At 40.3% G+C, this 27,489-nt stretch overlaps 1 protein-coding gene across 23 annotated transcripts in view; it reads left to right on the forward strand.

Annotated features, from left to right (window-relative positions):
• Positions 1–27,489, forward strand: part of dlg2 (discs, large homolog 2 (Drosophila)) — a 174,311-nt gene that overhangs the window by 104,413 nt on the left and 42,409 nt on the right. For 20 of the 23 annotated variants that reach the window (XR_006845155.1, XM_046409776.1, XM_046409780.1 and 17 more), the window contains 2 exons: positions 23,953–24,006; positions 25,088–25,138. Coding sequence is in view for 22 of the 23 variants with exons in the window: in XM_046409776.1 (XP_046265732.1) it covers positions 23,953–24,006; positions 25,088–25,138 (105 nt within the window). In the remaining variant the exon portion in view is untranslated. Of the gene's footprint in view, positions 1–4,758; positions 4,925–18,221; positions 18,745–23,952; positions 24,007–25,087; positions 25,139–27,489 lie in introns of those variants that run through there. The other 3 variants (XM_046409797.1, XM_046409800.1, XM_046409793.1) reach the window with 3 other exon arrangements.

Genomic DNA, 27,489 nt, shown 5'->3' on the forward strand with positions numbered 1-27,489 from the left:
TTCTGAAGGTAATGGAGATTTATGATTATAAAGTTGAAAAGTTCATCAGTTGTAGTTACAGTTGTAAGTGAGTAAGTTCCAGTATGTAAGTGATGTTACATGCATAGCCAACACTATAACAGCATGAGGTGGAACAGTTGTGGAGAAGAACATAATTAAAAGCAGGACACAGTGTGATCACAATAAATCCATCCAGTGTTGTGGTGATGCTAACCTATGGTTCAATTCAATTCAATTTTATTTAAAGTGCCAATTCATAACACAGTTATCTCAAGACACTTTACAAGTGTATAAACAACAACAAAAAACAACCAAAAATAAGAGAAACAGGTCCCAGGGCAAAACCCCACTCTGAGTAAGCATATGGCAACAGTGGCGAGGAAAAACTTCCTTTTAACAGGCAGAAACCTCGAGCAGAACCAGACTCAGTGTAGACGGCCTTCTGCTGCGACCGGCTGGAGGGAGACGGGGGAGAGGAGAGACAGGGAGATGGAGAGAGACAGGAGAGGGAGAGTTAGAGAGAATAAGGAGAGGGAGAGAGGAGAGACAGGGATCTGGGCAGGGCCATGGAGAAGGTTCTGGATCCAGCAGCACTATCAGTGCAGTAGGATCCAGCAGCAGTACCAGGCCTCAGGAGGGCGGGGTAGGAAATTCTGGATCCAGCAATATGCTCCGGAGGTGCTAAGGAAAGATGGAGCACAAGAGGGCGAGTGATGTAGCGGTGATGGGACATGATGAGTGAGCCCCCCTGCTCTGAAAGCTTGGTATCTAAGGATGTCCCCCAGCAATCTAAACCTATAGCAGCATAACTAGAGGTTGGTCTAACTATAGGCTTTGTCAAAAAGGAGGGTTTTAAGTCTACTCTTAAACATAGAGAGGGTGTCTGTCGCCCAAACTGAGGCTGGTAATTGGTTCCACAGAAGAGGAGCTTGATAACTGAAGGCCCTGGCTCCATATTACATTTGGAGATTCGTGGTATTACCAGTAAGTCTGAATCTAAGGAACGCAGCACCCTAGAGGGCTGATATATGATCAGTGATATATGATGGTGCCAGACCATGCACAGCTTTGTAGGTTAGGAGGAGGATCTTAAATTCTACTCTAAATTTTACTGGAAGCCAATGTAGAGAGACCAGAACAGGTGAAATGTGGTCACACCTCTTAGTTTTAGTCAGGACACGAGCTGCAGAGTTCTGAATGAGCTGCAGAGTCCTGAGGGACTTTTTAGGGCATCCTGACAAAAGACAGTTACAGTAATCCAGCCTAGAGGTAACAAAAGCATGGATGAGCTTCTCAGCAGCATCTAAGGAAAGGACAATGTTGCAATGTTACGAAGGTGGAAGTATGCAGTCCTCGAGATTTGCTTTATGTGAGTGTTGAAAGAGGAATTCAGTTCTAAATAACATATGTATCAAGTCAAGTCAAGTCAACTTTCTTTGTATAGCCCATTTTTAAAAGCAGTTTGTCTCAAAGGGCTTTACTTAACATCAGCAACATCCTCTGCCCTTCGACCCTCACATCGATTAAGGAAAAACTCCCAGAAAAACCTTTAACAGGAAAAAAATGGGAGAAACCTCAGGGTGAGCAACAGAGGAGGGATCCCTCACCCAGGACGGGCAGACGTGCAATGGATGTTGTACAGGCAGGAAAGCAGTTAACAACATGAGAACAACATTACTAAAAAGACAAGTAAAACAAAATCTCAAAATTAAAATTTTAAATTTTCATGTCATTCATCCGTTCAGTTTCACTTTTGATACCACCTCAATATGATTTTAACATTTCACAAGACTGAAATTAGAATAATGAAATTATAATGCAATGCTGTATCATTCATGTATTTTTCATATTCTGTTGAAAATTACTATCCTATCAATTCGATTCAGTTCAATTTCGGCCTGCAAGGGAGAACCACCCGCCGATAGTCGGTGCACAGAAGAATGACAGGCAGATGTCAACAATTGTGTTGGTCATAGAGCCGGCTACAGTTCAACATGAAGATCTGGATGGAGAGATACCTGCAGAAAGATACAGAGAGAGAGAGAGAGAAAGGGAGGGAGAGACACAAGACTACAAGGAGAACTGGACACACAGTTACTGACATAAAATAATGAACTGCATGTTAATCTGACGAGGGGAGAGGATAGAAGAGGAAAAGGAGGAGGGGAAACTGCTTGGTGGATCATGTTTGTGTCTTAACAGTTAGTCAGACCTATTCTACCTGTGGCTATATATCATGAGGTGAGTGTAACTATGCCTACCAGCCCTACACACTTTTTTGGTAACTATATGCTTTACTAAACAGAAAGGTTTTAAGTTTAGTCTTAAAAGTGGAGGTGGTGTCTGCCTGTTGAACCCAGATTGGCAACTGGTTCCACAGCAGGGGTGCCTGATAGCTAAAGGCTCGTCTTCCCGTTCTACTTTTATGAATTCTGGGAACTGCAAGTAAACCTGCACTCTGTGATCTCAGTGATCTATTGGGAATATATGGGACTATTAGATCCTGCAGGTATGATGGGGCTAGTCCATTTAGGGCCTTATATGTAAGTAGGAGAATTTTAAAGTCTATTCTGAATTTTACCGGAAGCCAGTGAAGAGAAGCTAAGATGGGGGAGATATGATCCCTTTTACTGATTCCTGTTAAAACTCTAGCTGCTGCATTCTGGATCAGCTGCAGGCTATTAATTAGTAATTATTAGTAATTTGGACATCCTGACAATAGTGAGTTGCAGTAATCCAGCCTAGAAGTAACAAAAGCATGGAAAGTTTTTCAGCATCACTCTGAGAGAGGACACTCCTAATCTTAGCAATATTATGGAGGTGAAAGAAGGCGGTCTTAGAGGTCTGTTTAATGTGATGAATAAATGACATGTCCTGATCGAAGATAACGCCGAGGTTCCTCGCAGTCGTTCTGGAGGCCAAAGTAATGCCGTCCAGAGAGAGAATATTATCAGCTATTCTATTTCTAAGGTGTTTGGGGCCTAGAACAATGAAAAGTTTATGCCATGTTTCTGAATAATATTTCCTAGAGGGAGCATGTATAAGGTGAACAGGATCGGCCCAAGCACTGAACCTTGTGGAACACCGAGGCTAACCCTTATATATGAAGAGGAAACATTATTAACTTGAGCAAAGTGAAATCTATCTGTTAAATATGATTTGAACCAGCGTAGCACAGCCCCTGTGATCCTAGTCTCATGTTCTAATCTGTGTAATAAAATGTTGTGGTCTACTGTGTCGAAAGCAGCACTGAGATCCAGTAGAACGAGTATGGAGACAAGTCCGCGGTCTGATGCCATGAGGAGGTCATTTGTGACTTTAACCAGTGCTGTTTCTGTGCTGTGATGGGCTCTGAAACCAGACTGAAACATCTCAAAGAGACTGTTCCTGTGTAGGTGATCAATCAACTGATTTGCAACCACTCTTTCAAGTATTGTAGATAAAAACGGGAGGTTGGATATCGGCCTATAGTTTGCTAAGATGTATCAACCAGAAAAAGCTGCAAAGTAGGGACACACCAGTTGTCAGCCTAGCAATTATCAGTCTAAATGTGCCCGATGGCCAATGAAATACATTAGTCTAGAAATGCACGTACTTTGTACTTTGTCTCTGCTGCAACAGTCTGCAGTCGCAGCTCATTATCAGGCACATGGCAGTCTGACTGGTTACAAGTCAGAGTAATAGTCAACACTGAATAATGTGAATTTGCAATGCAATTAGTAACTAAAATTATGAAATAAAGGTAGTGAATTAAAAACTACATTTTTTGCCTCTAATATGGAGTGGATTGGTAGTATGAAGTAGCAAAAATAGAAATACTGAAATAATGTACAGGTATCTCAAAATTGTGAAATGTATTGTACTAATCAATTGTACTAATTTTTATGCAAAATTTTTTTCACTAAGATTTAAATTTTTATTGCGAATATAATTTCAAAATATCAGCCGTTGGTTTACTTGATTAATGATATTCTTATTGGCCCTGAAAAACAACAACAACAACATATCAACCGAGCCCTAAAGCAAACACACCAAACACAATGGGCGTGCATCGCCTCCTGTGAATCCACTGTGCAAAACATCCAGTTTGACCCCATGAATGACAGGCAAGACCATATCACATATGGAGACTATAACTGAATGTTAATACACTGGATGGCTGTTGTTGAAGACAATGTTGTATGTTGTATTTAAAGAGTAAAATGGGGCTTTTATTTTTCTTTAGAAAAGACTTTGCTTCTTCTTTGGTGCTAATGGTTGGTTTTAGGATGACGAGTGGTTGCTGTTATAGGTAGTAAGAACAGAGTATAATCCACTCCTTTCAACCCCCACCTCTTGAAACTGCCGACAGCCTCTTAGATGCTGTTTCCACGTGGAAGACACGGCACCTCCTCCATTTCTCTCCCTAAACCTCTCTCTCTCTCTCTCTCTCTCTCTCTCTCTGTCTCTCTCTGTCTCTCTCTGTCTCTCTGTCTCTCTCTCTCTATCTATCTCTCTCTCTCTCTCTCTCTCTCTCTCTCTCTCTCTCTCTCTCTCTCTCTCTCTCTCTCTCTCTCTCTGTCTCTCTGTCTCTCTCTGTCTCTGTCTCTCTCTTACTCCCTCCCCTTGCTTTTGTGGCTGACGGAGACCTGACTGCTTTTCAGACACTCTCCCTCCCTCAGCATCATCCCATCCTTTCTCCCTCCCTCCCTCCCTTTTTTTTTTTTTTTTTTTTTTTTTTTGCCTCTCGCCTGTGCGTTACAGTCTGCAGATAAGGAGTGCTCAGTCTAGATGGGCAGCAGGCTAGAGCCTTTTGGGCTGTCACTGCGAACAAGAGAACGTTAATATTTCACCTGTCATTATGTTTGCCTCTATTTGGTATGCCAAGAAGCTAGGGAGACGACTTGTCCAGAACAGCCGAAAAGCCAAAATGCTGAAAGACACGGTAGGTTTACCATTAAGTGTACTTTACTGATTTACTTGGGTACTTAAAATACAATTTAATGGCAAATCTGTATAAAAGACACTTATGCTGGGATTAGCTGCACTAACATAGTCCTCATGAAAGGTGATGCTTTTTAAAGCCAACATATACGGTATGAGTAGCACTGCAGCTGGTAGTGCTGCTTTAGTTCACCTGTTGATTAATAGTGTTGTTGATGTCTGTGTTAGTGTTTGACTTTGGCGGTAAATTTGTTGACTTTGCTCAGTAGCATCCTTTCTGCCTCATTTGAGAAGGAGAATGAGCAGCAAGGGACGGAGGACTTGCTGCTTGGAAAGCCAAATCTTGTATTTTGATCCTGCCCACATACAGGACGACTCACAAACTCACTCTCTCATCTCATTAAGCAACAGCAAATTGTCAGTCTTAGTCATTGTGTTCCTGAGCACCAGTTTTCTAACCAACATCATTTAAGGCATCTGTCTTCAGCACAGCCAAGCATTGACGCTGCAGACACTGCTCTCCCAAGCACATTCTCCCACTGAGGTCATCTGATGGATAACCCTGATTGCAAATTTACTGTACTACCAGGGCAAAGAGTTTTTCTCTGTTGTACTGTTACACTGATCTTGAAAAAAGTGAGCTATCTTGCATGGGTGGTGACAAAAATGAAATTTATTTACACTTATTCAGCCACAGATGCTAAAGCTGTTGACGATGGTCAGTCCAGAGTTCTGAACAGCTGCACGGTTTTTCAAGAAATATGCTTAGATATTTTTTTGACTCCTTGTCCTTCCATTTAGTGCCACCATCATGTTGAGCTGTCACACAGTTATCTTCAGGAAAAGAAAAAAAACATGTTCTCCAAAACTTTCTGTGGCTGTCTATTTTGAATACACAGAATATGTTTGCTAAGCTTTTCTACATTTCCATTTGTCTACATGTAATATTTCGATGCGGTGATTGATGGAACACATTCACGCTTCCCTGTGCACCAGTCTAAAGGGCAAATGGCCATTAAAGAGTACATGATGCTCATGAATGGATGATCATTTTCCTCTTGTGTCACTCTCAGGGGGAAACTTCAAAACTTTAAATCAGCTTCCTGTCCAGCTCCAGGATGTCGATGTGTAGCTTGTTGTGTTCAGCACTTTTGATTTGCGGAGTGTGTCGAGTTGCAGCCATCTCTGTGGGGCTGTTAGTCTGACTGTATGAAAGATCTGCTTTCTATTGCCCTCAGGTAAAGCGTGACTTCCAATGTGGAACTGCAGCACCAGTCCTACTGATACTCTTAACAGCACTCATAATCTGTGACCCCCTGAAGTGTGTATGCCAAGGCCACATTCACATGAAGCAGTGTGCTGCTTAGCAACAAAGTTTCTGTGTGTGTGTGTGTGTGTGTGAAACAGGGATGTGGTGGTGACTGAGTGTTGAAATTGAGTGTTTTTATTTTACCTAAAGGCCCAGGGTGAGGGTTGAGGGGGCCAGTAATGGACATAATGCGGTGAGGTGATGATTTGTAAACAGAAGAGGATTAGAAGAAATATAGTACATACATTTTGAGTCCTCAGTGACACTGTTCCTTCAAAAAACTTTGTGAAATAACTTGCTGTTCTGCTCATTCACATTGTTGTAGATGGTATCAGTACAGTACAGTGAGCTGTTTTCTGCGTGTATAGGTCCATAATCATTTGAAAAAGGGAAAAGATTGGAGGTGTCAGAATGTGTGAGTATACTGTCTTGAAATAAGGAGAAGCGTATCGTGTAGTACACTCACTCAGTCTGTGCGTCAGTTTTTAATAAACAACCTCCTAGCTGCTCAGTGGTGGCACACACAGTGGAACTGGAGTATTTAGAAACAGTACATGCACTGTATGTGTGTATAGTGACGCATAAAGCACCGACAGAGACACATGAGAGTAGACCTTCAGCAGCACAGCAGGTAAACAACAGAGTGTTGTTTATTTTTTTATTGGCATACCACAGGTTTTTGCCTTGACTATTTGTAATGAACTGACTAAGCATACCAGTGGCAAAATGAGGCTGTGTGAGAGACACAAGGAAGACATGGGCACTAGCTATATGTGGTGGGGCATTTATAGTGTTAGAACCATTACACCTCTGTAGCAGTAACACACAGGGAACCTGTAGTTTTAATGTAATGTAACTGTTCATTGATGTGTTCCTAAGAAGCATTATTGCTCAATACTTCAGAGAAGGATCTTTGTTCAGAAAACAATACTGATCTAAAGCCCTGCTATTACATTTCAAGCTCAAACTGTTAAATGAAACCGAATACCAATGCCAGCTGATGTTAAACTTATGTCCTAGATAAGCAGAATCAGTTGTTGTTGTTTGGTCCTCTGTGATCAGTAAATTTTCCTTTCCCTGCACAAACAATCTTCCCCACACTACTTATCATTCTGCTGTGATTAACGCACCTCATCTGTAGCAGTACAAGTACATGCAGGACTGTTTTGAAGTCAAATTGGAAAAGAACTCTTTTCACTTCCTGCATTTGCACTATCCATGCCGCATCTAATTTAACAATGTGTCAACTCCTTTAATTTTCTCTTTCTATAAATGATTTAAACAACCTTATTTCCAACGCAGACTTTTAGTTTCATATTCATATTCATATTTACCATAAGGACAGTCTACAGAAAGTTAGCCCTTTTAATTTCTGTCAGACTTTTTTTTTTTTTTTTTTTTTTTTGTCTGTGCTGGCTTGTTGTATGATTTTTTTTTCTTGAATCTCTGTAAATATAAACAGTCAGCTATCTCCTGTAGAGTCTCGGTCGGAATCTGTTTCAAAGCTATTCAGTGCACATTTATTATGTAGTGCCAGTATTTTGGTAACAACAGGGTAAAGCTGTGGAGTACATTTATTTTTTTATTTTTATTTATTTATATCACCTTATACAGTCAAAATTATCTCTAGATGCTTTACAGAGACCCAGAGCCTGAACCCCTGAGCAAGCAGAGAGTGGCAAGGAAAAATTCCCTTTTAACAGGAAGAAACCTTGAGCAGGACCTGGCTTGCAAGGGAGAACTATCCTGCTGATAGTCGGCTGAGTAAAAGGGGGGAAGAAGGCCTATATATATTTAAGGCCTGTATCTAAATTTGGAGCACAGATATCAGGTTGTATGTATGGTGGGTGAGATGAGCAAAGCAGTACTCGTGAGGTAGAGCGTGAGTCACAGCATGGGTTTTTACCTGACACAATCAGGTTACAGATGATGTTGGTCATTTTTCTGTTAAAGTCATATTACAGTTACTGTCTGTGTTAAAAGCTGTTTGGGTATCATAACTGGAGGATACATGAAGAGTAAATAATCGGAGTAGACAAATCATGTTAGTTCAGAATGGTGGGCTTTCTATAATGAGCTACTGTGGCTGCCAACTGTGTATGCTTACTCTAATGTTTATGTTATTACAATGCTTTCTTGTTCTGAGGTGATCTCGCCTCAGGAGCAGATGCGATACACAGTTGTCTGTTTGTGTTTGTTCAGTCTTATGATATGCATCATTAAATGTTGTTATTGCTCACATCTGAAATAATCAGCAAATAACTGTGTTAAGAGTAATAGTAACCCTTCCATCTTCCTTCTATTCCTGCTGTATTCCTATTCCTAGTATGCTTTTTTTCTCTTTGTAGCAAGGCGTCGTCATGGCCTATGAGGGGCTTTGTTGTTCATGCGTGCTCTCTTAACCCTTGTTTCCTGTCTGTCTCTACACCAGAATAAACTCACCAATAAACTGTCCCCCAAAATTGTTGAATATGGCAACACAGTCTCTTGAGTGTTGTATATATGCTTGTATCTGCTCATACTGTGTGAGCACAACAATCTCACAAAAATGTTGTCTCCGGGCACGTGAGAGCTATTGATTGCTACCTGGCTCTCCACTTCAGATGGTAGCTTGCTCTCCAAACACCCCGAATTAATCTGTCTCTGCAGCTGTCCACAGCAAACTCTGCTCTATTTCAAAGGTCCTAGCAAGGATTACAGCAAGCCCCACAGCTGTTGAAAAGCTGTCTGCTGTCAGAGATATCATAGTCACAAAGTGTATGCATACGAACGAGCCATTGAAGTAGTACATAAAGATGACAGAGGATTTTATACTGGAGTTGCGGTGATGCAACTGTGGCAACATTTTACAAATTATGTAAAATCTGTTATTTTAGAGCATGAAATTGACTTCATCTTGGTTGGTATGGGTCATAGTTAGATAGTATTCACCTGAATGGCATGCTTTCATTCGCCCACTCATCACCATGAACCATCGTGTTCCTTTCTAGTGTCTGTTAGCCTTGTGTCCAACTGAACAGCAGCCATTACCACAGATCTCACAGGAAGTGACACAGCAAAATTCTCAGAGTTAATTTTCCAGTGTTTAGCGAAAGTGTTAAAATATGAAGTTGAAATGACACTGTTAAAAGTTGATTTAACTCAACTGTGGAAGAGAGCTGGCGTCATGGGGTGGTGTCTGGAACTCAACTCCCACAGGATTACCAATCCACGCCTTTCCTAACACATCCTCATGGATTTCTATCCCTGGTGTTCACTTTTGATTTAGGTAAAATTATTTTAACACTGATATATTAAAAAACACTTTAAATAGTGTTAAATTAACTCTGCAAAGAGTTGATTTAATGTTATAAAAATTGTTGTGTAGAAGAAAGCATTCATTTTCTTTTGTTCCTGCTTGATTCCTACAAAGTGTAAATAATCAACCAAACCAAGTGTATTAAGACAATGTCAAACAATGGACAGCTGAGTCCCGACATAATGAATAACTAAAAATCATGTTAAATTAATTAGAATTTTTTGGTTTCACATGAATATCAAACCTTTGAACTCCGATTTTGAACATTTTAGATAGACTTTTTTTTACATGTCTATTCTCTCCACTGTTACCTCTGTTTTCCACTGCCATTCTCATGAATAAACTTGCTCTATTCCCAATCTCTCTCTGTCTTCCTGCCCCCCCGGTTGTCCCTGCCCCCCCTCTCATGATGTGCTGATGTCAAAGCAGCCATTTGCTGTGTGGGAACGGATGTGCACTCCAGCACTCCTCTTTCTTATATTTTTCAAGCCTTTCCACATGTCTGCTATGAGCAGAGTGCAGTGTTTATAATCTGTTTATGCTCTGCTTTGTTTTATGCATACCTGCAAGTTGTTATCAGTGTCACACCAGGCACATCTAATCCTGCAGTCATCCAGCACTGAGGCAGAGAGCATTGCTGCTTCCAGTCAGCTTCGGCCTAAGGCCTGAGTTGTTCCAACATCCAAATATCCTCCTGTAGCCTGATCTACTGGAAGACAGGTAGGGAGAAAATAAAGACATTGGAAGCCAGAACGTGGGAGGGAGATGGCCATAGGCTCGCTTGCGAGAGAAGAGGTCAATGACACATGAACAAATAAAACAGAAAGAGAACCCAAGTGTGAGATGGAAGAATAAAAGAAGACAGACAGGTAGATGTAGTAACTCATTTATCTCTTTGGTAGCTGAACCTTTTCTCTCTGATTGCACCAATCACAAAAGAGTGAGACAAAGGTTAAAGCTACTCCATTCTAACAATTTTCAGTTAGCCTCAAGCCAATGTTCAGCATTGTATTTGATTTACCTTCTACTGCAGCAACTGTTGTTGTTTCCATTTGGGTTGGGTTTTTGTTTGTTTGTTTGTTTGTTTTCGTTTTTTGTTTTTGTGTGTGTGTGTTTTGTTTTGTTTTTTTGGCTCGTTATAGTGGGTTGGATGTTGGATGGGTGTTCGTTTGGCATAGATCACTGATGCTCCACCTCTTTTCCTAACGTGCTCCATTGATCTGTCTCTAATCTAGTTTTGGCTTCCTGACAGAGCTGACTTCCCTCAGGCATTAATTATGCCTCCATGTGATTTATATCAGTGGGCTCCAGCACCCAGCACTCTTCCCTGCCTAATCCAATCAGATCACGTCTGTGGTCCAGCCACTGCAGCTCTCACCCAATCAGATATATTGAGTATGTGTCACAAGTGTTTCTCCCTTGCTTACACCCCCCCCAGAGCATTATCACCCATTGACAGCTCCACTACATCTATTGTTCTGAAGTCCTCCTATCTAAGAATGCACTATGTCACACCAAAACGCAGCTGTGAAAAGAGCAGATGTGTCCAGTGCAGAGCTGCTAATCCACACCAACTCCAGGTCATGGATGAGAAGTTGATTTTGAGAACAGGATAAGCTGGTATCTGGAGGTACAGCTGACCCATGGATTATTATACCTCCGAAGATGTTGTGGGAAATTACTGAATTTTTTTCTTTGTTGGGGTATCTTTACTTAAACAGGATGCCTAGTTGTTTGTAGAAGCTGTCTGACCTGCTTTATGATATCGGTCAGTCAGGGTACATTTGAAACCAGGTTAAACATGAGCTTTATTGGCAAGCGACGGTGGGACAGCATGATCAACAACTCATCCCTGGGATACACTCTCCATGGAGGAAGTGTCCCGAACCTCCTGTCCCCTCCACATTCTGAGAGTTTGGGGACCCTCAAGAAGAGAGTGTCCATGGAGATGTTGCGGGGCTGGGCCCCAGACCTTGGAAGCCTCAGCATGGGACTCAATCTCAATTTGAGCCCGGTGAAATGGCCCTCACTAGTTACTGTCTGCAAGTGGAAACAGACCCTGACCGGGAAGCTGAAGAAGAGACACTGTGGCACTGACGACAAGTCACAGGTTAGAAAGTTTGCATGAGCTTGGAGATCGATTGACATCCCTGTGTTGGAAGGTTTCATATACTTTTAGAATGTTCAGGCTCTTATTACAGCTTTCTTGTGATTGATTGACCATTCCCTGTAGACAACAGTGTCTCTTTAAGATCCTAGCACACATTTTTTACTTCTTGAATCTATATTTAACTGTATTTGAATACCACTGGTATCAAGACTCATGTCAGGAAAGCAGCGTTAAGGTAAATTGTGATTGGACTGTGCTTCTTATATAGCACGTTTCTAGTCGTACTGACCACTCAAAGCACTTTAACACTACTGTCACGTTCACACACATTCAGACACTAATAGCAGAGGCTGTTATCCATCAGAAGCCATGATCTAACTTTTTTTTTTTCACACACCGATGACGCAGCATCAGGAGCAATTTGAGGTTCAGGACACTTTGATATTTGGGATTCAGTCTTGCTTAAGGAGACATGCAGACTGGAGGAACCAGGGATCAAACTACCAACCTTATGATGAGTGGACAACCCATTCTACCTCCTGAGCCACAGCTGCTGAACAAAGTGCAGAACAAAAAAGGACAGAAGTCACACGAAAAGCAAAAGGCAGCAGGCTTGTTTTGATCTTACTAAATAAAGATAGCTCCTTAATGACAGGCACAGGATTATTCTTAGTTAGCAACTACATATGCAACCATAATGAAACCATCCAGGGCTCTCACTTCACAGCCTGTTCTATTACTTACATGTAGTGTAGTGTAAAAAATGCAGTTTTCCAACAAGTTGTTTAAACTTTCATTAGAAAGATGGTGATTAGTCAGCCACCTTTTTTTTTTTGTTTGTTTTTGTTTTTTGATTGTTTCATTAAGTTTATTTGTCCAGTTCTCCGGTTTGTGCCATTATGCCATTAATGGTATAATAAAAATACTTGCAGTGCTTGTAATGCAGTGTAGTGCATGTAGTGTCCCCTGTTGTGCAGTACTTGGCAGAGTGGAATTCATCATAGACAGGGATGTTTTAGCTGTAAGGAAGCAGTTCAGACCCTTGGTTGTTCTGGTATGGTTGGATGTGAGGAGCGCAGCCTCTAGCAGTTGATGGGACATTTGGTCTTTTTCTTTTTTTCTGTCTGTAACATTTCATGCTAATTGTTGTATATGTCAGTAATCCTGAAAGTTGATATTTATCATGGCAACATGACTTATGTAACTTATTATCATGTAAATTATTTGTTTTAGTACTTTTTATACTTGGATTTTCAGATGTTTGACCTGTCAGTGCAAAGCATGTCCACTATCGATTTTGTTAGCATTTGATTAAAAAGTTAATAATAATATAACTGATGCGTTTTATTTATAGAGCGCAATTCAATATACTTAAAAAATGACTAAGAAAATTAAAGAAAGAAATAAAGAAATAAAGAATGAAAATAAAAGAAGGGATTTAGAAAATTAAAACTCAATACAGGCATTTAGCAGGACAGGATATTAAATCAAGTATTATGTAAATGCTCATACGGATTGATGCAGTCTTGCATGTGTTTGTGAAGAGAGTTCCAGAGGTCCAGTGTCTGGTCCTGGATGGTGGGGACAGTAGGTTGGCATTAAGTCAGAGGAGGTGTTTTAGGAGAAGAGTGATGTGGTAATGGGTGTGTGAATGAGTGAGTAGGGTGAGCGGCGGAGTTCTGGATGTACTGAAAATTATGAAGGACTTTGATGGTGTACCATAAAGAAGGCTGTTGCAATTATGAACTTGTGGTGAAGTTATGGATCAGCACCAGAAAGGAGAGGGATGGGTGGAGACAATCTCGCAGACAAACAGTGAGTGACGACAGCGAGGCAGAGCAGAGGTTATGTGTAGTTTTTGCGAGGACTTTTCAACCAATGGTGAGCATATGAGACTTGTCACAGGTCAGTTTGAGAGAGCTGGCAAACATGCGTCATTTAGTTTTAGTGAGGCAGTTAGGCAGGGTAGAGTGAGTTTTAGTGAACATCATTAGGGGCAGTGGAAGTTAAGACCATGATGATGGATGCCTTTTAGCCTTTCATGTATTTACCAAAAAGACTGCAGTGCATGCTATTCTCTGTCAGTGTTCTGCTTTTATAGTGTTGTACTGATACTAGCTCAGCCTAGATAATTGCAGCTGTGAGGCAATAAATGTTGAGCTGGGGTGGGATATTTTAGGCAGTCATATTGATCAACTTCGCTGATTGCATGCTTGAAACTGCATTAAACTGAGCTCCAAATGGTTGCTATTAACTCTTTACTATTTTAAATACATAACTTCTATTATTGTTGAAAAAATGTATTATAACATTCAAATGAATTCTGATATGTAGTCATTTAAGTAGTTTTATCCTGATTCCTTACAGGTGACGTGTTTTAAAAAAGAATCATTACATCCCCACAGTGGACTAGATATTAGTTTGAAGTGTGTGACAGGAAACAGTGCTAAGCCAAACATTTCTTTGCTGTCTTTGGTGTACATAATCCAGTGAAGGTGTTAGGCCTTGTGGATGTTTCGTTTATTAGTTCATCCTTTTTGTATCAGTGTTGCTGCTCCGACGGACAGGATGACCAGCTCTCAGGGACAGCTTTCGGTTCTCCAGATGGTCCGTCCATCCCTGAGTCAGATTTGGCTTTGTTAAAATGCGTTGTTCAGCATGTTTTCAGAGCTGCAGTTTGATTTGTTAGACTCTCTGTAAAGCCAGCAGAAACACACCAGTGACCGGAACTTAAAAATTGTTAAAGAAAAAAAAAGTGAGAAAAGAGTTCTGCATTTCTAAAACTATACTGCCTTTCATCCTTTTCCGTGGAAAGACATTAATGTGTGATTTGTTTGTGAAGAAAGCTCTAGATTTTCATCCCAGCTCCTTTCTCTGCAGCTTGAAGCCGTACTGTAAGTGCCCCCCTGTGGCAAGTTAGATGTATTGCATACATACATAGAAACATACATAGAAAAACAAGTGTAAAACCCATATGCACATAGATTAATGTAATAGAAAGATATTTGTTAGAATGACCATTAGACCTGCTGTAAAACGAGACCACTGCATGTATTTGCACTTTTGCGTTTTACATTGAAGCACATCTTTGTGCACTTTCCTGCTACAAATTGTCTTCCTTGGTGTGCAGAAAGGATTGTGTTCCTCAGTGATAGTGGCCTGAGTGTCTGAGAGCTGTTCAGTCAAGTGGCACCAACAAACTAAATGATCTGTCACATTTTGATTGGCGCATCCCAAGTTTGTGTCAAGGGTCAAATGGTATCTGAGTGGAGTGACAATGAAACTCAGACACACACACACACACACACACAGCAAACACATTTGCTTGAGACTCCTTCCACACACATAGCACAGCTGTTGGATAGCATTCCATCTTGGAGAAAGGATTGTATGTTAAACAATCACAGAAACCACATTAATTTGTATTTTATTAAAAAAAATGCACTTTATTTAAGCCTATTTATTTATTGAGGTGAGGGTGAAGCAGCAAAATCATAAGCTCCTTTGAGATGAGACTGCAGCTGAGAAATGAGCAATGGGGCTATCCTCATGGGCTTTAGAAACACCCCACCCAGTTACCTCACTGTGTGTGATCTTACACACACTTCTTAAGTGTCCATGTTTACTGCACACATTTTTACATAACATCAGCTCTTTATAACTAAACTATGGAGGTGCAGTAGTCATTGCTTTTCTGAAAGACCGCAAGGCAAGCTGAAGAAAGGTGAGGTGGGGTAAAATATGGTAAGAAGGAAAGGAAATCAATACAAACAACCACTGCATCTGATTTATTACAACTGACCGACCACTGCAACAAGTGTCTGAAATTTTATGTCTGCGGAGGGGCGATATCTGCAGCACAGAGACGCAGATGGGAGAGAAAATAAGCCAGGTCCAAACAGTGATATGACTTTTAATAGTTCAGATGATGAAGACCTTTAGTTTCAGCAGGAACAACAGCTTCTCTCCATTTAGTGCTGTAACACAAGAAACGAGAGCGACAATGTGATACCTGTTATTTTTCACGATTTGACCTTTCTGTTTCCCTCCATTGGTTCACCGCAGCTCCAGCACAGTGTCAGTAATACTTAATAAGTGGGTCTGTTATAGTGAGAATTTACCTCTTGACAGAAATGATCCAGTCAGCAGTCGGTCAACAGTAACTCGCCCACTGTAAAAATACACAGAAGATAAGGACTCACTTTGTCATAGTGCAGTTATCCTCTAACAGTGTAAAACTTCTGATAGCATCAATTTGTGCAGAGAGAAGGATTAGAAGTATAAAGAAGGCTAAGATTTCTGCATGAGTCACCAAATGCACACTTAAATTTGCATGTGTGCATATGTTAGACGTTTAAAGGAACCAAATAAGTTAATGTATGTGATAAATCAGTAAGTAGTCTGAAAGCAAAACGTTCTTACTTTAGTCCTTACCTAACCTTAGTCTTTAATAATATGAATGTGTTACTCTAAGCCTCATATTCTAATTTTAGCTTTCATTTGGGAGGAGATTGTGCATGGGACGGGGCATGGGGTGGAATGCAATGATGAGGGTTCAGGTGAATGTTGTTTCAGGATGTACATGTTCCAGATAAATGTCAATAAAGGTCAGGTATCGCACACTGTCTTTAAACCTCGAACACAAATTTCTTTAATGTCTGATAATGTAAATATAACATTGAAAAGTCATCTCGTACATTGACCATTTTTTTTATGAGTTAGTCTCTAATGCTGACCATCCTCCATGTTGGAATAGTCGTGTGATTGAGAGTACAGCGACGCTGGAAAGTGACAGCATCCCATCAGAATGAAATCAGGCATGTGGGTGAACCTGTAAGCACATGGAGGAGTGAAGGGAGGACGTCAAAAATGGCAACTGAGCTTGAAGGTCTGTGTTTGTTGATTTGCGCCTTTTTCATCCATCTAACCGTGCCCCCTGCTACCCACACACACACACTCTTCATTTCTCATTATAATAGCACATGCACACACACACTCAGGATACCCACTGATGCCCTCTCTCCTACGAGGGCATGCCGTCCGCTGCCTCGGTCCGCTCTGATGAGGTATTATTCTCCATCACTGACTGTGTTGTCGCCGTTGCCTCTGGTAGATGGAGTGGGTAATGGTAACGCCCACACACGTACTAAAGCATCGCAGAACAGACCATCTGATCGCAGGGCTGTGTGCAATAGAAAAACTAGATATCCCTCCATAGCTAAAGCTGTTTTTTGATATCACAGTGTGGAAAGCTGTCATGGTCATATCGTCTCCACATGAGACTTGAGAATATGTACGTGTGTTTTGGTATGTTTCACACACACCATGAGGTATTCAGCTCGTTTCCTGACCTGACATCACGCATGATGTTGATGCTAAAGCAGCTGGATGTTTTAGCATAATTTGCTCGCAGCTAAAAGCCTTATGACCCTGATTTCATCTGACTGAAGAAGAGGGGGAGGTGCAAGTCAACAAATGCACTTTATGATTAGACTGAATTAGTACGCTTTAACTTTAATGCCTAACAACTCATGGTTTGTTTTTTTTGCGTTCTTCAGCTGTGAGATTGAGTGTAGAAGGTTTGGATCAATGTGACGGTCGGTGGCTTGTGCGATTCTTAATGTATTAGCAACTATTATAGTTAGCTATACACATCCAGCAGATGCATTAGCATTAATCCGCAGTCATATTTGTGTGTGCCTGATGAAAGTTCAGTGCTCACTCCCCATTTTAGCTCTGCTTTTGTTTTTGATCCCCACAAAACTGCTGAGTATGTTTGCACGAAGCATATGCTGGGTATATCAGAGAATCAATACAGATGGCTGCTGGTAGTGGATGTTGAGCTGTTAAGAGCAGAATTTGCAGGCAGTAAAATAAAAACTGAACTAAGAGCTCAACAGTTATTTAGAATGACAGATGCTGCTGATAATCATCTGCAAATTTGTTACTACTAACAGCACCTTTTGCATTAAACGTAGCTTTTGATTGATTGTTGTGCATCATTAAGCACAGAATTGATGTCACTATTCTTTGTTTCCAAAAACCACAACATGTGATTTGACAAGGGAAATCTTGGTAAGCCTCTCGTCTTTGACCCTCTCATAGAGGCAGTGTTGGGATTTGTAGTTCAAGCATCCATTGCCTCCAGTTCCCAGCAGTATGACCATCAGTTGTATATGCCTGGAGGTGTGGATGCTGTCAAGCAGCACCGCCAGTTGAGTCATGTATTGAGAGAGGGCTGTCATCCAACACACAGACTGCTTTCTCTTTCTCTCTTTAGTTCCTGCTGTTCTTATCTGCGTTTCTCCTTTCCATAACTCTCTCTTATTCATCTCTCTCTTTCTCCCCCTTTCTTATCCCAATTCCTCTCTCACTCAGCTCTCTTCCTCCCCTCTCACTTCATTTCCCTCTCATGGAGTATCTTGCTCTATGCATCTCTATCCCTCTCTTCCCTCCTCCTCCCTCCCCTTTCTCTCTCTCTCTTTGCCTCCCTCTCTCTTTCTCTCTCTCTCATCTATCATTCTCTCGCTCCAGAGGCTCTGAGACACACACACACACACACACACACACACACACACACGCCCTATGTAGTCTGTACAGCAACAGCAGGCAGTCAGCCAGCCAGCTGGTTCATTCATCATTCATTTTTCCAGAGTGAACAGCTCATACATCAGGCAGCACCGTGTCTTGTGTTTGATGACTGTACCAGTAACCTACAGAGGAGGAACAGAGCGAAGCAAAAGAAAAAGTGTTGAAGTAAGCAGAGGTTAGTGTTGCAGCAGCATGACTGCTTACCTGAGTAGACAACAGAGTTGCTTTGCGGACCTGGATGGAAAGGGGGACTGTGGGGCGGTGCCATGTTCCTTCAGCTGGCATCATCAGTATCCCAGCAATCATCACCACCATCAACATCAGCACCCATGCCAGCGGTACCAGCATGGATCTGTCTCGGGCGGAGCCACCCTTCCCCGAATGGGAGCCTTGCATTTGGATAGCACATCCAGGAGCCCTAGCAGATTGGTGGCAGTAAGAGCCAAGGGGGGGAGCTGTGACCTGTGGCCCTCAGAGTGTGGCTGCATCCAGAGCTGGCAGGACCCCTATCAGGTAAAACACTGCAGCTATCAGACTACATCAGCAGGTGTGTCCATGAGTACCTGCAAGCTGTCGCTGTAGATTTGTTTGTGACTTCTGTCAACTTGAGATAAGGTAAATTGTAATGTGGGAGATTTTGGTGCTGCACTTTTTGATGTGACACAGTTTTATTGGAGATATATGACAAACTGCTTGGCCTTTTTCCTGGCAATAAAATAGATGAGTATTACAGCTATTGTACATCTTGTAAAAGTTAATTTGAGATTTTAAGGGAGGTGGTCAGACTGGATGTTGGACAGACAAAGTGCATGTCTGTGACACTATAATTCAGGGTCCTTGTCCAGACTCCTGCCTGTGGTAGAAGTTAAAGTTGGCAAAAGACAACAGACTATGAAGCCAATACTAAGAGTTTACCAGTTGAGAGTTTGAAATAAAAGGTAATGATATATTAAGAGATTATATTTTTTGCATAAGCCACTTTTTAGGTGAGCCCATACAGCTATATATTCTTATATTCTGGTACAGATATAGCTGCTATAAACTCAGCAGATATATTGGCGACATCAGAGTAGTGCAACAGTCACATTAACTAGCAGTAATCTCTTAGGCATGCGTTACGTAAAGCTTCAACGTTTATCACCACTGATAAGACTGTTACTTAGATACACGTCCTCAACTCCTTTTTCATGTTCAAATGTTGCCCACAATACAGAGGCTTAAAAATACCCTCTTTCATATGTTTTTAATTTCTCAAGATACCGTTGCAAAGGAGTGCCCAGCTCTAATGGCAGCCATGATGACACAGTGTGCCTCTCTATAATAACTGTGTTGAAGTCTGGGTCTAAAAATTCTCTCAATGAGCAGGACTCACCTCACTGACTTCTGCGGCATCCACATTTCATATTGTGTTGTTGACTATTTTTACATGACATGCCAGTGAATTATAGATACACTCCCTTGTTTTGAGCCACTATACACAGAGGTGCGGCTGAATTATTGAGCAAAACTCAATAGGAGCGCAGGACGCGACTTGAAGAAATACAAGCAACTTGCTCTGTGACATCACTCTGTAACATGTCAAGTGTTTGATGCTGCAACATCTCCACAGCTAAATGTTTTACCTTTATCAGCTTTCAGTTAGTGCTTCATGCTTTAGCTGATGAATGTGATGTTTCGGTCCTCTTCAGCACAATATCACAATGATAGTTCATAAGCAGAACAACAAAATACACCATATTGTGGCAATTTGTATTCCGACGATTCAGCTCAAATGTTTTAGTTGAATATGTACTAAATGGTATACATTAGAAACAAGCTATGCAGGAGGGCATCTGACCTGACAGCAAAGCTGACCTATTTAATACAACCGTCCACGTCAAGCCTTCCGTCAGACTACACAGCACTGGGCTATAAATGTATTTTTTCATTGCTGGCAGAATTCTAATTGATCATTCAACATTATTAGACTATGATACCATCATTGGTATAATTTATAGTTTATAGCTCCTATAGCTCCCCTCAGATCAAGCACAGGGGTAATGCACTACTGGAGACAGTTGATCACATGGCGACGTTAAAATGCTTGAACAAGAAGAGAAATAAGTGTGCAGTTAAGCATGTCATTTATGTCCACAGCTGAGTGGCCATGTGGTTGTTATCTCTCAGGCATCTGTGTGGGGCAACATACATGTGTGTGTGTGTGCACGTGTATATGCGTGTGTTTTATTACTTTTTATGCTTGCTGCTATGTTGGTTATTATTTATGCTGTGCGTTATTTTTGTTGGCTGTGACAAGTTATTCTTCTGTTTGTTTAAATGTGGGGAATACTCTGAATGAGCCTTTTAGGTTTCTTCCCTTTCCTGCTCTGTGATTACTGTTTTTATTGAATGTGTGTTTCCTTATTTGTTCCAATAAACTAATCTAAGGAAGTGAATGTATGAAGAAATGAATGAATGAATGAATGAATGAAGTGAATATCTTAACCATCAGAACAGGAAGAAGATAAATAACACATCCTCCCAACCTACAACTGAATTATTTGAGTTCTCTGTTTTTTGGGGGCAAACAGAAGCAGAATTGATGTATAAACTATTTGTTGTTCCTTCTCTTTTTGCGTCTCCAACAAGTGGGAGACACATTGTCCTTGCTGGACACTTTCTGCATTGCAGGGGTGCAGTGTTTATGTACAAGTGAATATATGTGATGAGAGAGTATTTGCTTGTGTTTGAACAGATGTGTGATTTATTTGCATTGGTAAAAGGGCTGCCTTTCAGGCTTCACATGTTGTTATGTTGTACTGTTTGAATGTGCTGTTCTCTCTGAGAACTGTGAATACATTCGTATGATTAGTTTCCGTGCATGGCAATCAAAAGCATCTTAATTCCCCTCATCATTTCTCTCACAAACAGCATTTGTCTTCAGTGAGTTTCTGGCTTTGTAATCCTGCACAGTCGACTCACTGTAATCTTTTCTTTTTGTTAAATTCTGTCAGTTAGTTAGTCGCTGTGTTGCTGTCGGTCTCTATGATGTTCAAAGTCACACTTGCTTATTTGAAGGAGCCACAGTGATTCAATAACTGAAATGAATAATTCAAATGAGTGTAAATGCCTCAGGACTAAGCTAGGAGATGCTGCATATTAATTTCCTGAAAAGACAAACTGGGGTACATTAGCGTTCAATGTAGAATCTATAAACAAATGAAAATGTAGGGTATAATTACTGCTTTAAATACACCTTTCTCTGAAGAAAAAATGTCTTACAGTTTGTGTTCTGGAGCAAAATAATGGAATCATATTTCACCTTAGGTTTAAAGAAAATACAATTAATGGGAATTTAACTTGAGAGAATGTGGATAATTCTTGCCGGAGATATTTTCTTAGTTTGTCTTGACTTGATGAAGTAGTCTCTGGGTTCTTCGTTATTTGCTTTGTTTCTATATTTATTGTTCATTCAGTTATTTTGGTTAGTCTCCATCTTTTATGGTCGATGCTCTTGACATCTTGGTATATCTGAGCCCCACTTGTCACAGATCAGCTGTCGGTCAAAAATCACATCCACTGATGTGTTTTTTCATTATTATTAATGAGAAAAATATCAGCAAAAATCAGCTGGCTCCTTTCAACACAAAGTACCGGATGCAATGGTCCCAGTTCCCCAAAGGCCTTCTCCAAGTCCACAAAACACATGTAGACTGGATGAGCAAACCCCCCATGGCAAGCCCTGCCTTTCCTATCTGACTCCGAGATGTGTGAGAAATTATTCTTGAAGTGGGAGTTGAAAACCCACCATCAGGTGGTGATCAGTTGACAGCTCTGGTCCTTTCTTCACCCATGTGTACTAGACATACAGCCACAGGTCAGAAGATACCACAACAAAGTCAATCAACGACCTTTGGCCAAAGGTGGCCTGGTACCAAGTGGCCTGAGAGCCATATACAGTGCAATAATAAGAAATAGAGACATTAATGGTATGGCATTATTTAAACAGGGAAAGTCACTGAGGACAATCTCTCTCTCTCCTGCAAGCACCCTGATAACAACACATATAAAAACAATATTGAAATTACAATACATACAAAACAATAAAAACGAAATTTCAATTAAATTACAATTTATTTATATAGCACCTTATACAATCAAAATTGTCTCTAGATGCTTTACAGAGACCCAGAGCCTGAACCCCCAAGCAAGCAGACAGGGGCAAGGAAAAACTCCCTTTTAACAGGAAGAAACCCTGAGCAGGACCTTAACATACATACAGTAATAGACGTAATATCAGTTCAAATAAAACACTTACGTTTACACCACTCTCTGTCTGTTGAAAGAAATTTAAGTTGATTAAAAGTCGATTTTGAAAGTTTCTGCAGGTTCTTCCATCTGTGTGGTGCACAGCATTTTAGAACCAGATTGTCTCAGTAAATCTCATCTCCTCTAGCAGTAACATAAAGAACCAGCCAGTCTCACAGAGTATAATGTAACCAGTAGTCTCAGCTTTAGATAGTGGTGATGGAGACATGAGTGGACAGACTGAGTTTCTTGGTGATGATGTGTGCTGTCACTGGACCGAAGACCACAGCATCATGTCAGTCAGAAGCACACTGGATACACAATTTCTAAGGTGCCCTGAAACTACACAATACCTGTTGACATAAATCTCTGTGTGAGTAGAAACTGCACTTAGTGTGATCATCCTTCTAGCTCAATGTAAAATATGTGTCCAGCTTAGGATTTGGCAACTGTTGTGAAATTCAAAAATGTGCTTTCATCTTTTACACGCAATATGATATACCACTTGGTATGCGTTACATTCTTTTTGTGTTCTAATTATTCAAAGAATGATTATCCTTTTTTCATTGCCGTTGAGTTCTATTCATCTTGTTACGACAGAATCAAAGGATGAATTTCAAAGGAATCTAAAATGCATCCTTGAGCATCATCTTCCATAGTGTGTCTCTTACATCAGGCTGTTTACGTCGTATAAACAAGGCTGTTATTCTGATGTTTAGTCACTGCTCTCACGTTGTGGCCAAAACAGAGAGTGCCTCTCTCGGGAGTCCCACCTTTAACCATGTGTTCATTTTCTGCAGGCCATCAGGTGAAAGCATTTTGTGTACACTGTGTGATATTGGTTTCATTTCATACTGCACAGTATATGCAATATTCTTACCTGACTGGAGGTCAAATTTCCGATATATAATAGTGACTAGAGAGAAGTGTAGCAGGACTATGACAGCTGCAGAGCAAAGACGTCTTGGATTTGAAAGCTGAATAGCATTTGATGGGTCTTATCAGTGCTCTTGTCAAAATTTGATCTCCGGTGTTGACCAGGCATTTGTGGTGTGTTTTAACACAAGCTGCTGTGCTGGGTTAATCATAGATTCTTCCTTGGTTTAAAGGCTATCAGAAAGGTGTCAAATTGCACATCTGCATGATACAAACTTCCATTTATTTACTATACTGCTTTATTGTTCTCATCCTTCTCTCTTGTTAAAGCCTTTCAACAACAACAACTGTATCGGAGTTCTGTGTGTGAGAGGGGAGTGGCTGGTGGCATCCAGCAAATGGAAGTCTGTTAAATTGTTGATGATGCAGAGATCCACAAGCTTGTCCCCTGGATATGTTTATGGAACGTAGGACAGAGCCTGGACGTCTCTTTATCTCTACAACTAAGTCTCCTCAGTCTCCTCCTAACCTTTTCTCCCCCTTCTCTCTCTCTTACAGGCCAGTCCTGCCCCAATAATCGTCAACACAGACGCTTTGGAGTCAGTTCCTTATGTGAGTTTGAATTTTTGTGTGTGTGTGTTTTTTTTAAAGCATCAATCAGTCTTTTTGAGTAGATGATCAATTCCTCCAGAAGGTTAAAACACACTTGTGTAGGAGCATATTAACAGTAAGAATCAGTTTTTCCCTTTCTGCTCTGCCTCTGAGTTGGGCGCGAGATATCATGTGTGGTGCAATTAGTATAGTTTGATTGTGGAACTTCTCTTTGTAAAACAAATGAGGTCACAGTTCTGAATTATTGATGTTTGTCATGAATAAAAGATCAGCACAAGACTTTCTAAAGACCTTCACCTCTAGCAATTTTCACAGTATTTTACATTATAACAAATAAATGAAACTGTGATGAAGAGCAGAAGCTGAATAAATAGATATAGTAATAGTACTCAAACAGGGACCGGGCTCCAAGAGGTGGTGTATCTTTCATGATAAAATTGTTACAGCTGACAGTCAGATGCTTGGCAGATTTGTGCAGAAAGGAGGACAAGACAGCATCTGCCTCAGTCTGTGGCTATTTTACTGCCATTACTTTTATTTTGGCACTTTATTCATGTGATAAAGCCTGGACCATAAACTGAAGAGTGCAAATCATATAGTAACATCATAAATAATCTCTTCCTCCTTCACTGCTGTTGCTGTTGTGATAATAATATTTGATGCTACCTCGAAAAAATGATGTCCAACTGGGAATATGATATGCAGCATCTCATATGCTTGTGTGCTATTCCTGTATGAATGCATAATGACGGAAGCACTCGCTGCTAATTAATCATCTCAGTAAGATACAGAATAAGACTGACTCCTCTGTATCTAACCTCTGTGCTGCAGAAATAGCAAATGTTGATTAACCATCACCTTAAATTGTTTCCCTTGAGGTGGGGCCTATTTAGCACAGAACATGCAAGTGGCCATGGAAACCACCTGGCACTTTCAGTTTAAGTATGTAGAGTCTGCCCTCGTTTGGAGCCAGTGTACTGTATTCCAATATAATTATTGACCAGGACTGGCATGTATATTCATTTTAAAACAAAGATAATTCAGTGAATGTCTTGGCTTAATCTATTATCCATTTCCTCAGGTCAATGGCACAGAAATTGAATATGAATTTGAGGAAATCACGCTAGAGAGGGTGAGTATCTCAGGTTCCAATGGTCTCCTGAAGACACAGAGTATCTACGCTCGGTGTGTGGTTCAGTAATCTTTGTATGTATCACAAGCTTCTATTTAAAATGCATGTTGGAGAATTTTTAATTGTCCTAGTATGAATTCTGTGGGACCAGTTAGGACTTTTATGTTCCAGAATTAGCTTTAAACTTAAGCTTTTGTTCCTTGCCACCACATCAAATCTATAGCAAGAAATAAGATGACAACTAAAACAGCATGTATTATAAGAAAACAACACCATTAACAACTTTGAATGATCATGACACCTAAATTTAACATGACTTGTACATAATTCTAAATCAGATTTTACATTTGACCGTGGTTAAAAGATTTGACTTGAAAATTCATTAATGCAAACCGCATGAAACAAATTTATCCTTCACAACTCTATAAAAGGATTTGTGAGCTACAGCTGGCATGATCTCTTAAATGAGTCTTCATGAGTCGTCACTGAGATGGAAATATCAGCCAAGTGGATACTAACAGGTGCTGAGTGGAAGGGCTTTTTACAGCTCCAGTACCATCAGGCGTAGAGACAAACCCAGACCAACAGCAAAGGTGAAAATAACCAACTCACTGGGGCTTCAAAGAGATAAGTTTAATATAGATAGTAGCCCCCTCCCAGCCACACTCCAGGACCACCATATTTGTCATCAGGTGATTCCTAAAACCAGCTTATGTAGTGAGCTCAGACAGGTCCTCTCCAGTTGTCGCCCTGAAGTGATAAACAACGTTTTTTGGTTCAGTATTCTAGGCCCTGCAGGGGTGCTCAGTAGGTAAGCTGCTATTCCCATAGGCTAACAATTTCATCAAAGCTTCATGTTCATTTTGTGAGTGGCATCCAGGGGATTTTATTTGCAGAGCCGACAAAATGTAGCTTCCACTCTGAAGGACATGGTATGATCCCATTGCCTTTTAAATACAATCACAATATTTCATAGCTAAGTCATGATAATAAAGAGCAAGAAAAAGGGATGTGACATGCACTTACAGCAGGATGTCAGAGCCATTTTGTAATGACACATTGAATATGTCATACTTCAGACCACCTTATAATCATACTGACAGCAGAATAAAGCCATGCTGTTAAATCGTGCAAAAAAAAAATGAAAAAATGAAAAGAAAAAAAAGTGCTTTTTAACAAAATTAAAAGTCATTTTAAAGGGAATGTCTACTACATACAGATATAAAAAGCGTATTACATGGAAAGCTCAACTGATGTAACTTAATTAAAAACTACATTCACATATTTCTGTTTTTGGAGGAAAATAAACACGCAAATAAGATTACAAATTGTTGTAACACTGATCCTCCAACCAACCAGAGTCAGCTATATTACCTGAACGCTACCTGCTGCAATTGATTGAATGTGTGAAAACTAGCTAGCAAGTGAGAAGTCTAAATTGGTACATAAAACTGATAAATGAATTACTCAGCGTCTACCATTCTGAATGGGAGCAGTACAAAGTCAATTTTGACCAAGTAACTGGTGATATTAAGATGAGACAAGAAGTGTCATGAACCAGCATCAACCAACCAATATTAGCTTCAATGTACAACAACAGTCAGCTTAGTTCTCTCCATTAAAATTACTAGTGCAGTGCTTGTTTAAAACAGAACAGGCTGACTTCTTGGCGTCTTTAGTAAATTGTTACTTGCAGCTTTCTTCAGAGCCGCTCATCCCGACTAATTCACACTCGACTCTCAAAAGCTGAAATAAGCTGGTCATATTTTACAGTTGGGCTGCACCTGCTGATTAGTGTTTTTTGGTTGTTTGTTTGTTTGTTTGTTTTTTAAGATAAGATTGTTAATTTTCCCATTGTGGGACAATAAAGGAAATCTTATCCTATCTTATTAACTATCTATCTTATTAACTCTTTTGTTTGATTAATCTAATGACTAACTTATTGTTTGTTCTAAAGATAATTGTTTTATTACTTGATTAATATAGCAATTAGTTTAAATATAAAAACCACCTATTTAATATTTATTTCACTATTTTATTCAATCACTTAGTCATCATCTCATTTACATGTCACTGCTGTGTTATGATAATAATAATAACGGACCCTTTGTCAGATGCCTGATCATAACAGTACTGGACCTCAAATTCAAAAGGAATTCTGGATTAAATTAATTACTTAATCTCACAGCAACCCTTGTAGCCTGTAACTGTAACATTAGTTTAAGCCATGTTCTCACTCGTGCGTCACAGTTAAGTAACAGAAACCACAAAATGGCCAGTCAACAATGCTGCATGATGCACCGTGTAACGTTATGTAGAAATCACTTTTAACATAGTAGTGATGAAGACAA

The sequence above is a fragment of the Scatophagus argus genome, chromosome 14 (assembly GCF_020382885.2).
Source record: "Scatophagus argus isolate fScaArg1 chromosome 14, fScaArg1.pri, whole genome shotgun sequence".
NCBI lineage: Eukaryota > Metazoa > Chordata > Actinopteri > Scatophagidae > Scatophagus > Scatophagus argus.